The sequence below is a fragment of the Podarcis bocagei genome, assembly GCF_964188305.1.
Source record: "Podarcis bocagei genome assembly, chromosome: 16".
Taxonomy (NCBI): domain Eukaryota; kingdom Metazoa; phylum Chordata; class Lepidosauria; order Squamata; family Lacertidae; genus Podarcis; species Podarcis bocagei.
The window spans coordinates 14132482-14147114 of NC_138142.1; the positions used below are offsets into that span (position 1 = coordinate 14132482).

Below are 14633 nucleotides of genomic sequence, written 5' to 3' on the forward strand. Positions count from 1 at the left end.
ACACAAGATGTTAATGGAATTAAAAGAGAAAGAAGGTTAAAATAGTGTTCTTGTACAGTGGTGCCCCGCAAGACGAATGCCTCGCAAGACGGAAAACTCGCTAGACGAAAGAGTTTTCCGTTTTGGAGGTGCTTTGCAAAACAAATTTCCTATGGGCTTGCTTCGCAAGACGACAATGTCTTGCGAGTTCCTGCTGGGTTTTTTCCCTTTCCCCCCTTTTTCTAAGCCGCTAAGCCGCTTATCAGCTGATCCGATCAGCAGATAAGCCGCTAAAAGCCGCTAATAGCACTAATCCGCTAATTCGTCAGTGGGCTTGCTTCGCAAGACGAAAAAACCACTAGACAAAGAGAATCACAGAACGGATTGTTTTCGTCTTGCGAGGCACTACTGTACTGTCAGATATTGGAACTGTGTTTGTTCCATCTTGTATGGACCGCTTACATTCAGTTTTTACTGATATGCTAGCCTTAATCATTTAGAGTGCAAAGGGGAAGGTTGGAGATGCATGCTTCCTAATGGTTTGGTGCTTTTGTCTTGGTCTGGTGTGTTTATATCCATTGAAGAAGTTGTGCAGTCTAAAAATAAAAGACCATGAAATCAAGATCATTTCAACTGGGCACCTAAAGGACATCTGATTTGATGCCAAATGAACTATTAAAGGAAGGAGGTTCCGTAGCAGAGGTGCCACCACTGAAAAGGCTCTTTGTAGTAGCCCTATACCTGTCCTTCAGAAATTGGGAAGTACCTAGAAGGGTCCTCTAGTATTGCACTTAATAACAGAGTTGATATAGGACCAAGCTAGATGTGAATGTCCTACATTCCATTTAGCATAGGAACATATGGAACTGTCTTCTACTATTGGTCCAACAACTGTTGCCCACATTGCCTGAGACCAGGTCTCCAAGGTTTCAGGCAGGGAGTCTTTCCCAGCCCTATCTGGAAATGTCAGTGGTTGATCCTGGAACCTTCTGCTGACCCAGCAGCTCTTCTTCCACTGAGCCATGACCCTTCCCAAACACAGGAGCGCTGCTTTTGACCAGCATTCAAAATTAGCTGGGTGCCGAGCACATTTTGCAACTGGCAGCCAGCCTTTTGTGAATGGATGGAGCCACACTTGGCGCCTGGCATCTCCACCTGCCTGGCTGCAGTCAGCTGGTCTGCCAGGCACAGTGGCAGCAAAAGATGCACCCGTCGTTGTTTTTTACTGCCACACTGCTGGGTGAATCAGGTGTTTTGCTGCCGCACTACCCTGCAGACACCCTGATTCTCCCGGCAGCATTAAAAAATTTTTTTGCTGCTGGGCTGCCTGGTCTGGTAGTGGGGCAGTAAAAAGAAGAAGAAGGTGCCTAGACATTTTGTTTTGGCACCCACTACCTATGTCCCAGGAGCCTATCCCAGTTTCTACTGAGGATTTTTACTGAGTCAGCCTGTTGGTTCATCTAGCTCAGCACTGTCTCCACTGACTGGCAATGAATCTCCCGGGTTTTAGAGAACTTTCTCAGCTCTCTGGAGGTAGCTAGGGATTGAACCTGAGACCTTCTGCATTCAAAGCAAATGCCATGCCACTGACCAACAGCATGCATTTTTAAAGTAATAATACATACCGGTTTTTTTGCTCTATAGGATGCACCCGACCATAGGACGCACCTTGTTTTAAAGGGGGAGAACAAGGGGGGGGGAATTCTCCCCCTCTCTGCCCAGCTCCCCTTTAGTGAAGCGGCAGGAGAAACGGAGCCCCTTCCATTTCTCCTCCTGCTTCGCTGAAGGGGCGCTGCACAGCTCTCCCTCTCTGCTGAAGCCAGGAGAGTCTTGCTCTCCTAGCTTCAGCAAAAGGAACCCGAAGCCTCCGGAGCGCAGCAGGAGCGCTCCCTCTGCGCTTCGGAGGCTTCGCATTGCTATTGCTGAAGCCAAGGAGCCTGCATTCGCTCCATAGAACGCACACACATTTCCCCTTAATTTTTGGAGGGGGAAAAGTGCGTCCTATAGAGTGAAAAATACGGTACATACATACATACATCATTTTCTTTCCCTCCCCCTCCCCTTTTAGGAAGATTACCCACTCTGAGACCCCACAGCTAATTCTCCCCTGGCCTCCTTGCTGGCCCAAGTAGGACTAATTCAGCCAGCTAGCCCTGGTGACTATCTGATGCTTATTAGATGGGTTTCCCCTAAATTGATTTCTGAACTTTGAATTTTATTGTTATTCATGTTTTTATACTGTACTTTATGCTGCTTCTATGTTGTATTACAATTAAGTGTTTTAAATTAGTTGCTAGCTGTCCTGAGCCCGGTTTTCTGAACTGGGAAGGGCGGGGTATAAATAAAAAAATTATTTATTTATATTTATTTATGCCACCTTTCCATAGCTAAAACCATGCTCAAGGTGGCTCACAGCAGGAAACAAATTACATAGTTAACAAATATAACTGTAATAGTCAAAAACAATAAATAAAACACTCAAAAAAGTACACAGCCAAATCAAACAATTTCCACATGAATCATAGCAAGATTTAAAAACAAGGATACAAAAAATTATTGGTAACAGTAACAGTCCCCCTTTCATCAACCTTCCCTAAACGTACCCTAACCCAAGACCAGCACACATTCCTCATCGTGACCATGCAAGATTTTTTTCTTTTAAAAAGCGTTTTCTTTGAAGAAAGTGCAGTCCCTTTTTATTTTTATTCTTTATTCTTTATTAAATTTCTGTACTAATCCTCTGTCTGAGGACCTCATGGCGGTTTGCAACATAAAAACTCAAAAATACATATCAAAGTAAAAAACAATAACACACACACACAACACGACTTTGTTTGGGTTTGCTCTTTTAAGAGGGGGAGGTTTTGTTCATAAAGCAACTATCTCCCATAATGTTAACCTAATAGGTGTTGAGGACCACATTTTCATTGGTTTTCTGGTGTGATTTGCCTCTCTGAGGTCTCAGTGCAGTTTTGCGCCCCAACCTACCCCCCAGTTCAGTGTTAGAATCTCAGATATATAAACTGGGTGTCAAATTGTATCTTAATTCTAGGCTGTGGTCGCCGCAGCGGAATGTCTGTTCCCCAGGGTGACCCTCAGGGTCCTTTCCAATGCTACAATTCTACGATTCTATGATCTCAACTCCCATCGCTTGATTGTACTTTACTCTTACAACAGTTCACTCGTCTCGGTATGCAAGAAAGAGAAACACAGTAGAAATGGAAATGGTATCGACTATGGACTAAAGCAGAGGTTTTTAAACTGTGGCTGCCAACCTGGTGCCCAGAAATCTCCATGTGGTTGCAGTTGGACCCAGCGCCAGTAGCAAAATGTGCCTGGCATGTTTCGAATTTCGAACACTTGCCCCCATTTGCTATTTTCATTGGTGGCGTGGGGAGGGGGTGTTGGTGCCAACTGCAGCTTTAATGTTGAATCCAAGTAAAAGGTGCATCGCAGCTATGCTGGGTGCAGAAAATTTAAAAAATCCCTTACAGATGCCTGATGTGGATTTGGAGAGGGCTGTTTCCGGTTTACTTTAAAGAAACCAATTAATAAATAAATAAGTCATGTAATTGTGTGGATGGTGTCATGTCCAGGATGCCCGTTCAATTCAGCAGCACATCTTGGGCGGGTGGTTTTCTCTCTGTATCTGTGTGGTGGCGAGAGCATCTGCGCTGTGCTCTGAGTCACTTAATGCCATGGTTACTTTCTTCGTTTCTCTTTGGGGTCAGTGCCAGGGACGATGATTAACCGCTATGTTTGTTTACCCCCTGCAGAAGCTGGAGGCCAAATCTCTCATCAAACTGAACTTTGCTAAAAACAGCAATGGTGAGTCGGCACTCTTGAGTCTTTTGAAAGCTTCCTCCCTCCCCCTTCTATTTAAAGGAGCTGGAAATGTGAATAGATGCCGCACAGAATGCAGAGTGACACAGACCATTGCCCAGATGGGTTATGCAATCTGAAGTTCTCTCTCTCTCTCTCTCTCTCTCTCTCTCTCTCTCTCTCTCTCTCTCTCTCTCTTGCATATGCCCCATCTGCTTATGCACTTTAAACAGTCATGACTTCCCACAAAGAATCCTGGGAGGTGTAGTTTGTCCAATATGCTGAGAGTTGTTAGGAGACCCTCCTATTCCCCCCACAGAAGAGCTGCAGTTCCCAGAATTCCCTGGGGATAGGGATTGAATGTTAGACCATTTCGAGAACTGCAAAAGAACACGGATTGATATGTGAATGTATTTCTGTTTTGTGGTGCACACGTACCATTAGGTTGCAGCTGTTGCACTTGAAAAGGCCATAATTTTTTGGAATGTTGTGTGATGAGCCAGTGCAGTGTAGTGGTTTAGAGTCCCAAACTAGGACCAGAGAGACCTGAGTTCAGATCTCCACTTACCCATAAAAGCCAGTAACTCTCGGCTTCACAAGGTTGTTGTGAGGAAGAAAGGAATGGAGGAGCAACCGTTGGATTTGTTAGCCATCAGCCACTTCTGCTGAAAGGTGTTCTTATACAGTGGTGCCCCGCAAGACGAAATTAATTCGTTCCGCAAGTTTTGTCGTCTAGCGAATTTTTCGTCTTGCGAATCACGAAATCCCATAGGAATGCATTGAAAATCAATTAATGCGTTCCTATGGTCAAAAAAAGTCCAAAGAAAGCCAAATTTGGTACAACAACAGTTTATTAACTGCTCTTTAAAGTCACACATACTGTAAAGAGCAGTTCAAAAATTGAAGGGAAAATAAATTAACTTTATAAACATGACAGAAAAACATTTAAAAATCAACAAAGTGTACAGTACATTTTCTAAGACTCTGGGGGACCACTCGAAGAAGGCTCCTCTTCCACTCTTTGCTTCTTGCTGAAGAACCCCCTCCTCAACTGTTCCCCCAGCCACCCACCACACAGAAATTCAAATCCAGAATTTTTTTTAAAAAAAGAGCAGAGTGGCCCAATGGTCACAGAAAATCATAAAAATGCAGAAAAAAACACACAAGCTTCCAGATTCTTGCAAACCCCTCCACAACTGTTCCCCCAGCCACCCAGCACACAGAAATTCAAATCCAGAATTTTTTTTGAAAAAACAGCAGAGTGCCCCAATGGTCACAAAAAATCATAAAAATGCAGAAAAAAACACACAAGCTTCCAGATTCTTGCAAACCCCTCCCCAACACCAAGTCCTTGAATTCCAAACACCCCAACCCAAAATCCAAAACCCCCCAAAAAAGTTTTAAAAACTTAACTTACCAAATGGCTGCAAAAGAAGTTCTGGAAAAGCTTCAAAAATCACCAAAGTCTTTAAAAACCTCAAAAAAGGCTACTATGTACACTGCGTTCTATGAGTTGCTCCTCGAAGTCAAGTCGCAACTGTATTAACAGTGTTAAGAAAAAGGAAACAAACTTGCAAGACGTTTTCGTCTTGCGAAGCAAGCCCATAGGGAAATTCGTCTTGCGAGGCAACTCGAAAACGGAAAAACCTTTCGTCTAGCGAGTTTTTTGTCTTGCGAGGCATTCGTCTTGCGAGGTACCACTGTATATCTATATATCTATATTCCTCCCACAGTGGCAGCCAAGAAGCAGATAAACAAGAAGAGTTCTTACCAAGTACTTTATTCAGTGGCACGCAGATGGCGCTGTGGGTTAAACCACAGAGCCTAGGACTTGCCAAGAAGGTCGGTGGTTCGAATCCCCGCGACGGGCTGAGCTCCCGTTGCTCGGTCCCTGCTCCTGCCAACCTAGCAGTTCAAAAGCACGTCAACGTGCAAGTAGATAAATAGGTACTGCTCCAGTGGGAAAGTAAACGGCGTTTCCGTGCGCTGCTCTGGTTCGTCAGAAGCGGCTTAGTCATGCTGGCCACATGACCCGGGAGCTGTATGCTGGCTCCCTTGGTCAATAAAGCGAGATGAGCACCACAGCCCCAGAGTCGTCTGTGACTGGACCTAATGGTCAGGGGTCCCTTTACCTTTACCTTTACTTTATTCAGTATTCACACAGAGAGACAAATGCAGTATCTCTTAGATAATGGCATTGCTCTGAGTAAAGTCCCATCCCCCTTTGTCTCTCCTATTCTATGTCATCCCTGTGTTGGCTGATCTGAGCTTTCTGCCTCGGAGCTTTCTGTTCTACTCTCAGTGCCTGCCTGGTCCTGGGAGAGGGGAGATCAGGAATACTTTCCAAAGACACTGAATCTGTCAGCTGTCTCTCCCCTGGTGCTGCTTCTTCCTGCTGTTCCTCTCCCAATATTTCCCAGCTTCTCCCTTCTGCAGCCTCTGAACTATGGCCTTCTGCAAACCACTGTTGTAAATCTATCCTCCTGTTCTCAGGAAGGTTCAGGAGGGACAGTCCTCACCATTCCTCCTCAATCCAGCCCCTGAAAACATCTGTATCTAACTACAAACACACATATATAATTCTGTATAGTCTTCAGAAAGTTGCTTGTAGCATCTGCTGCACATTGCACAATGCATGTAATAAATGCCACTTGTTTCTGAACCCTCTTCCAAATCAGGTAAATACCACTGCCCGGTTCTCTTCACTGTGTTCACCAATAATTCTCACATAGTGGCTATCAAGACAACTGGGAACGTGTTTGCTTATGAGGTGAGTTCTCTACTGAACCAGGTTATGAAGTTATCCCGTTAGAAAATATCGGTGTCTGGATCCTTGGTTTGTTTGTATATTTAATGATGCTTTCTTATAAAATATTGCAAGGCAGTATACAACCTTCTCTCCGCCCCACTCCCTCCACTCTGTGAAGCAGGTTGCATCTCACATGCTTTTACACAGAGCCAGCTGTAGAGCAGGAGTGAGGAACCTCGGGCCCTCTAGATGTTGCTGAGCTACAACTCCCATCAGCCCCAGCAAGCTTGGCCAAAGGCCAGGGATGATGGGAGTTGTAGTTCATCAGCACCTGGAGAGCAAAAGGTTCCTCACACCTGCTCTACAGCTGGCTCCACATAAAAGGGGTATTCCCAGCAGCAGACTGTTCTGCTGCCCCAGAAACATCTCATGGGGGGAGGACTCCAAAAAGGCCCTGGGATATGAGTCTAGGGGCTACAGAGGGGTGGGAAAGTTGGGCAGTCGCAGCTTGCTGAACTACACTGGGAGGGAGACAAAGGGTGGCTTAAAAACAAACAAGCCACTTTTGAATGATAAATGTTAATTGAATATTACCCTTAAATCCTTTCTGCTTGGTTATATTTTTTGAATTGTGCTTTGGTTCTGCCGTGCTTGCATATGTACCTGTTACTTATTCAAAACCACGATAAGCTATAAATGGCAAGCACTTGTACTTCTGCTTGCAGCTGCCCTTTTTCCTGTCGGGAGCTTTTGGGTGCTGAGATTTCTGCTCCTTTGACGCGAATTCTTGCTACGCAGTCACCTCCTGACCCCTTTTGTTTAAATGCTCTGTGTTGATTCTGAAAACGGAACAGGGCACATTCCAGAGCACAATGGAGGCAAAGAATGCCCAGGCTTAAAAAATACCCAGCAGCATCACCTAGCAATATTCCAGCCATGACTCGGAATGGTGTGTTGCTCCTTCGTCATGCTGGTCCTTGATGTCAGGGGACCTCTCCTTGATATCACGCGATCATTAACTTACTTTCCTGTCCAAGGCATTTCTCAGTCCTGATTCATGCTGTCAAGAAAACCTTGCCTTGCCCAAAATTCAAGTCCTTGGTTCTCAGTGGTTCAGATGGTGCCAACATCCAGGGTGTAAAAACCATCCCTATTGGGTAGGGCAGTTGTCCACCCAACTGGAGCCAGTAGATCTCAGGCTGTGCTCTGGGTGTCCCCAAGATCCCAAAGAGAAAATCTAAAGTACCACGCTCTGCTTCTGGGACCTCAGGCGAAAGAAGCCAGATTACACTGTAGCAGATCTGGCTAAAGACATCCAAAACACTGGTTTAGAACCAAGGCATAACCCAAATAAGTTCACTGAAAGGGAAAGGCAAGTAACAATTAAAAATAGCAGTATAGAACAAAACCTGTTTACAAAATTGGAAGAAATAGGAAAGGGAAATGCAACCAGGTATGATCAACATACACTGCTGGCCTCACACTCAACACACGGACATAGAATCATAGAATTTTTTTAGTTGGAAAGGGACCCCCAAGGGCCATCTAGGAATCCCTGACAGATGGCCATCCAACCTCTGTTTGGAAACCTCCAATGAAGGAGAGTCCAACACATTCCAATGTAGTCCACTCCACTGTGGAACAGCTCTTGACTATGCTCTTGCGGTCTTGACTATGCTACCACTCAGTGGATTTGTAACTGGCTGACTGACCGAGCCCAAAGGGTGCTCATCAATGGCTCCTCTTCATCCTGGAGAAGAGTGACTAGTGGGGTGCCACAGGGTTCTGTCTTGGGCCCGGTCTTATTCAACATCATTACCAACGACTTGGATGATGGACTCAAGGGCATCCTGATCAAATTTGCAGATGACACCAAACTGGGAGGGGTGTCTAACACCCCAGAGGACAGGATCACGCTTCAAAACGACCTTGACAGATTAGAGAACTGGGCAAAAACAAACAAGATGAACTTTAACAGGGAGAAATGTAAAGTATTGCACTTGGGCAAAAAAAAATGAGAGGCACAAATACAAGATGGGTGACACCTGGCTTGAGAGCAGTACATGTGAAAAGGATCTAGGAGTCTTGGTTGACCACAAACTTGACATGAGCCAACAGTGTGACGCGGCAGCTAAAAAAGCCAATGCAATTCTGGGCTGCATCAATAGGAGTATAGCATCTAGATCAAGGGAAGTAATAGTGCCACTGTATTCTGATCTGGTCAGACCTCACCTGGAGTACTGTGTCCAGTTCTGGGCACTACAGTTCAAGAAGGACACTGACAAACTGGAACATGTCCAGAGGTGGGCAACCAAAATGGTCAAAGGCCTGGAAACGATGCCTTATGAGGAACGACTAAGGGAGCTGGGCATGGTTAGCCTGGAGAAGAGGAGGTTAAGGGGTGATATGATAGCCATGTTCAAATATATAAAAGGATGTCATATAGAGGAGGGAGAAAGGTTGTTTTCTGCTGCTCCAGAGAAGCGGACACGGAGCAATGGATCCAAACTACAAGAAAGAAGATTCCACCTAAACATTAGGAAGAACTTCCTGACAGTAAGAGCTGTTCGACAGTGGAATTTGCTGCCAAGGAGTGTGGTGGAGTCTCCTACTTTGGAGGTCTTTAAGCAGAGGCTTGACAACCGTACGTCAGGAGTGCTCTGATGGTGTTTCCTGCTTGGCAGCTGGTTGGACTCGATGGCCCTTGTGGTCTATTCCAACTCTTTGATTCTATGATTCTATGATTCTTACTGCCAGAAAGCTATGTTTCATCGGAATTGCCTTCCCTTCATGTGGCTAACGTGCGACTAGGAATTTATTTGAGTTGTACAGTGGAACCTTGGTTGTCAAACGCCTCCGTAGTCAAACATTTCGGCTTTCGAACGCTGAAAACCCAGAAGGACCTACTCCAGTTTTCGAATGATTTTCAGAAGCCGAACATGTTACATATCTTCCACTTTGAGTTTCCCTATTGTATTGAGGTTTCCGTATTGAGTTTTCAGGTTTTGAACGTTTCGGAAGTTGGATGGTCTTCTGGAACGGATTGCGTTCGAAAACTGAGGTTCCACTGTAATCCGCTTAAGGTTCATGAGCTTTTGAGTCCTACAAAAATATTGTTAAAACCTGTCAGTTGGGTCTACGCCTACAGCATTCTTAATGCTTGTGGTTACAGTATTCTTAGTACATGGATTAACCGAACTCTAAAGCACACCACTTTAGAAGTTAGTGTTTTCATTTCCCCCCTGCACCAAAAAGAACCAGAAGAAACACTTTTCTTCTCCTTGGTTGGAGGTAGTAGTGCTCCTGAATCCCAGTTGATAGAAATGATAGAAATACTACTACTACTACTACTACTACTACTACTACTAATAATAATAATAATAATAATTTATTATTTATACCCCTCCCATCTGGCTGGGTTTCCCCAGCCACTCTGGGCGGCTTCCAAAAGAATATTAAAATACTGTGATACATCAAACATTAAAAGCTTCCCTAAACAGGGCTGCCTTCAGATGTCTTCTGAAAGTCTGGTAGTTGTTGTTCTCTTTGACATCTGGTGGGAGGGCGTTCCACAGGGAAGGCGCCACTACCGAAAAGGCCCTCTGCCTGGTTCCCTGTAACTTGGCTTCTCGCAGCGAGGGAACCACCAGAAGGCCCTTGGAGCTGGACCTCAGTGTCCTGGCAGAACGATGGGGGTGGAGGATGGGAGAGTGCTTCTGCGCTCAGGTCCTGCTTGTTGGCTTCCCAGAGGCATCTGCTTGGCCACTGTGAGAACAGGATGCTGGACCAGGTGGGCCACTGGCCTGATCCAGAAGAACTGCTGTTATAGCTAGGCTATAGCTCCTACAACCGCTGTCCATTGAATGGCCTTTCTGGCTGAAGCTGATGGGAGTTAGTGTCCAACAACATCCACAGGGCCACAGGTTCCTTGCTCTTGCCTTATAGGATTGTAAAAGGTAAAATATTGCATTGAGATTTGGGGACATCTTTTCTGACTTCATATGTATTTTTCTCACTTTTTAAGGCAGTTGAACAGCTGAACATAAAAACAAAAACCTACAAAGATCTCTTAAGTGACGAGCCCTTTACTAGGCAAGATATTATCACACTACAGGTAAGATACTGTTATCACTGTTTTAATTAATTAAGGATGTTTAAATAAGGGGTGTATGGGGTATTAGGGGAGGGGGATATCATCATCCTTTGGGGGTAGTTTGCCCACCTTTGGCCCCCACCCTGCACTCAGCTCTCACCTGTGGCTTGAAGAAGCTGTCAGCTGCTACACTCGAGGAATGATTTTGACTGGCCAGCTAAACCAGGTGAGGGTAGTTGATGGCTCTCAAACCCTCAGTGAGACTTCCACTGCATGAGAAAGCAGACTCTGACAGATTGAGCAGACAGGACCAATAGTGGGTCCAGCCGTCCAGAAGGCAGTTTCTGCATGTGCGGTAGAGTGACGTGAGGGGCAGATGGGGCTCCTCCACCTGTGAAAATACCCCATCTAGGAAAGCTCTGATCCTACACTTCCGCTGTCTGGCTGGATATCTTCGGGAGAAGAGAAGGCTAATGAGTAAACTCTACGCAGATCCAGAGTGGGGGCCCTAAGATATTTGGATGGCACCTTGTATTCCTCCTCCCGGCAACACCTGCAGCCAAGCCTATTGCTCTGCTTTCCTTTGGTCCAGATCAGCAAGGCTGAGAGTGGGGGGCGGGGTCTTGTCCTCTGGACAGCCCAGGACCCAGGACCCCCATACACACTGCCCAGACTTGCACCCCACAGAGGTCACTTTGGCGCTGCCAAGGCAGCAGTTTGACTTCACCCCCGAGGCATAATCCCATTGTCTTTCGAGACAGATGGATGCCAACCTGCTAAGGATGTTTGATTGCCCTAATGGATTTGTTATTATGTATTTTAATTATGTACTGATGTTAATAGTTCTAAACTGCTTGGAAGCAGGTTTGGCAAAAAAGTGGTATATAAATTAATTGATCAACAACAATTAGCTAATTAACTAACTACCTAGGCAAGCTAGAAGCAAAATCTGAGTTTGAGGTACATTCTGTCAAGGCAAAAGCACTCAAAGGGGGTGTGAAGCCAGGCCCTGTGAAGAGTGTGGCTGGGGAGGGGTTGTGGCCCAGGAAGAGTTTCAAGGGCCACATAAAGAGTTGTGGGGGGCCACATACAGGCCCTGGGGCTGAGGTCCACCATCCCTGATCTACTACATCTCTTTTCAAAAACTGTGGAAGTAATAAAACGTGATTTGGAGAAGAGCAAGCTGCAGAATAATCTTTTGCATGCAGCTTCTATGCCCGTCTGTGTTCTGTGCAATGAAAATCCATTTTCTTCAGCTGCCGCCCAGCTCTTAAAGGAGAAAACAAAGGGAAATAATTTACAAGCGTGCAGAAAGGGGAGAAAAAGGAAGCCAGTGGGCTGCTGGTTGGGTGCCGGCCCGCACTGCTTGACTTCGAAAATGTCTTTTGGTTTTACTGCCAGCCGTAAAACTAAAGATTTATTCACCAGTGAAAGCAAACAATTTCAGGGATGAATGAAAGACATAATTATGTTATTTAATGAGAGGCAGAGCAGTTGGCGCTCTCTGGTGAGTTAGTGGTGATGGAATATTGGATGGTTTCTTATCTAAAGTCACAATGCTGCATTCATCTTGACTTTCCCCATTTGCATTCATATCGACAGACAGTTCTCCCAGCGTTGCTTTGGGACTTGAGGCCACACTCTGTCCTCCTTACTACCCTGTTAAGATATATGCCTCTAGAAAATCATCAAATCATGTTGGAACCCCCCCCCCCCACTTGACTTCAAGTTTTGTCACACTCAAATAGAGCACCCTAGCATGAAGAGTTTCATTTAAAGCTGTTGCTGGAGAAAATGCAACACCCTCCCCCCACAACGGCATAAATATGGTTGGATTATCAGCATCCTGGCTTGACGTTTCAAGATGGCTTGGCCTTCACATATTTTTGCATTGTGTTTCCTTTTTGTTTTTAGGATCCAACCAATTTGGACAAATTTAACGTCTCCGGCTTTTTCCATGTGAAGAACAACTTGAAAGTGACCGATCCAGGTAAGAACGGTTGTCAGGAGGCTTGGGAGCCGTGAAAGAAGCAAAGCAGAACGTTGAATGGAAAGCAGACTGAGCCATTGTCACATCAAAATGCGGTGGAACAGCCCAATGGGGCTACTTGTCCTGAAAGTGCAGTGCTGGCAGTCAATGAGCTAACAGGCCCAGTTCCAGCTGTTAATACAGCGGTACCTTGGTTCTCGAACTTAATCCGTTCCTGGAGTCCGTTTGACTCTCGAAACCGATCAAATACCAAGGCGCAGCTTCCGATTGGCTGCAGGAGCTTCCTGCAGTCAATCGGAAGCTTCCTGCAGTCATTTTAATATTCTTTTGGAAGCCGCCCAGAGTGGCTGGGGAAACCCAGCCAGATGGGCGGGGTATAAATAATAAATTATTATTATTATTATTATTATTATTAATCGGAAGCTGCGTCGGATGTTTGGCTTCCTCAAAACGGAGCGCTTACTTCCAGGTTTGCAGCGTATGGGAGCCAATTTGTTTGGGAGCCAAGCCATTCAAGTACAGTGGTACCTCAGGTTAAGTACTTAATTCGTTCCGGAGGTCCATTCTTAACCTGAAACTGTTCTTAACCTGAAGCACCACTTTAGCTAATGGGGCCTCCTGCTGCCGCCGCCCCACCGGAGCACGATGTCTGTTCTCAACCTGCAGCAAAGTTCTTAACCTGAAGCGCTATTTCTGGGTTAGCGGAGTCTGTAACCTGAAGCGTATGTAACCTGAAGCATACGTAACCCGAGGTACCACTGTACTAGGGTACCACTGTACTGGTGTACAAAGCCACAAGAATCTTCACACCCAAGTTTCTAAAAAAAACCCACTCCACTTTCCCCAAGATCAACCCCCTCGGGCCCTACGATCAGCAGGGCCTGTTGATGGCGCCTCCCGGTTGCAGGGAGAGGTAACTTATGGCAGGGATTCCTTGGTAACGTTGAATTATTATTTAAATTTCTTACCCATCCTTCATCATCAGGTTCCAGAGAAGGTGACAACAATTTGAAATTCAGTTTTGAAAATAGTTGAAACCAATTACTGTCAGAGGAGTACGGTGAATCCTCAAAACACGTACCGTATTTTTCGCTCTATAAGACGCACCAGACCACAAGACACGCCTAGTTTTTGGAGGAGGAAAACAAGAAAAAAAATACTCTGAATCCTAGAAGCCAGAACAGCAAGAGGGATCGCTGCACAGTGAAAGCAGCAATCCCTCTTGCTGTTCTGGCTTCTGGGATAGCTGCGCAGCCTGCATTCGCTCCATAAGACGCACACACATTTCCCCTTACTTTTTAGGAGGGAAAAAGTGAGTGTTATAGAGCAAAAAATACGGTACCTCAGGTGTCTTAAGGCCAGGGTAAGGGAATGGCATCTCTAGTGAGCTGGGTTTTCTTGCTTCCTTATTAACTTTTGGGAGCAATTTAATGAGGCAGACAGAGCCACTTCACTAGGGAGGCCATTCCGTTCCCCTGGCCTTAAGGCGCCTGCTGTGGGTGCCAGAGATTGTCAGATACGAAACACCAGCAAAACCATGAATGCCAAGAAGCCGTTTTCCTGTTGATGTTGTTTTGCAGATGATGAAAAAGCAAGGTCCGACCCGTCCTACTACCTGAAAAATGCAAATGTCGAGACCCGGGAGACTCTGTCGGAACTTTACAAAGAATTCAAAGGGGATGAAGTTTTGGCGGCAACAATGAGGGGTCCAGAGAAGAAGAAAGTCGATAAGCTGAATGCGGTGAGTTGCGTTTGCTGATTGGTAAAGGGCCACTTCTGAATGGCTAGCGGGAAGGCAGGAGGCATCTTCAGTATAAAAGAGAGAGGCTGGATGCATCAGCAGCAGGGAAGCAGCCTGGCTAATCAGCTGCAGATTCACTTCTCCCCAATAGCCGTTGATTGGCTGGGACCTTGGCCTCTGTGTTGGTAGTTGTGCCATCAAACTGTACAGTGGTGCCTCGCAAGACGAAAAGAATCCGTTCTGTGATTCTCTTCGTCTA

At 45.7% G+C, this 14633-nt stretch overlaps 1 protein-coding gene across 1 annotated transcript in view; it reads left to right on the forward strand.

The window, feature by feature from the left end:
* Positions 1-14633, forward strand: part of PPIL2 (peptidylprolyl isomerase like 2) — a 76029-nt gene that overhangs the window by 20119 nt on the left and 41277 nt on the right. Inside the window, exons 6-10 of the mRNA XM_081174973.1 lie at positions 3756-3807; positions 6480-6571; positions 10575-10664; positions 12558-12633; positions 14214-14374. Of these exons, the coding sequence (XP_081031099.1) occupies positions 3756-3807; positions 6480-6571; positions 10575-10664; positions 12558-12633; positions 14214-14374 (471 nt within the window). The remainder of the gene's footprint in view (positions 1-3755; positions 3808-6479; positions 6572-10574; positions 10665-12557; positions 12634-14213; positions 14375-14633) is intronic.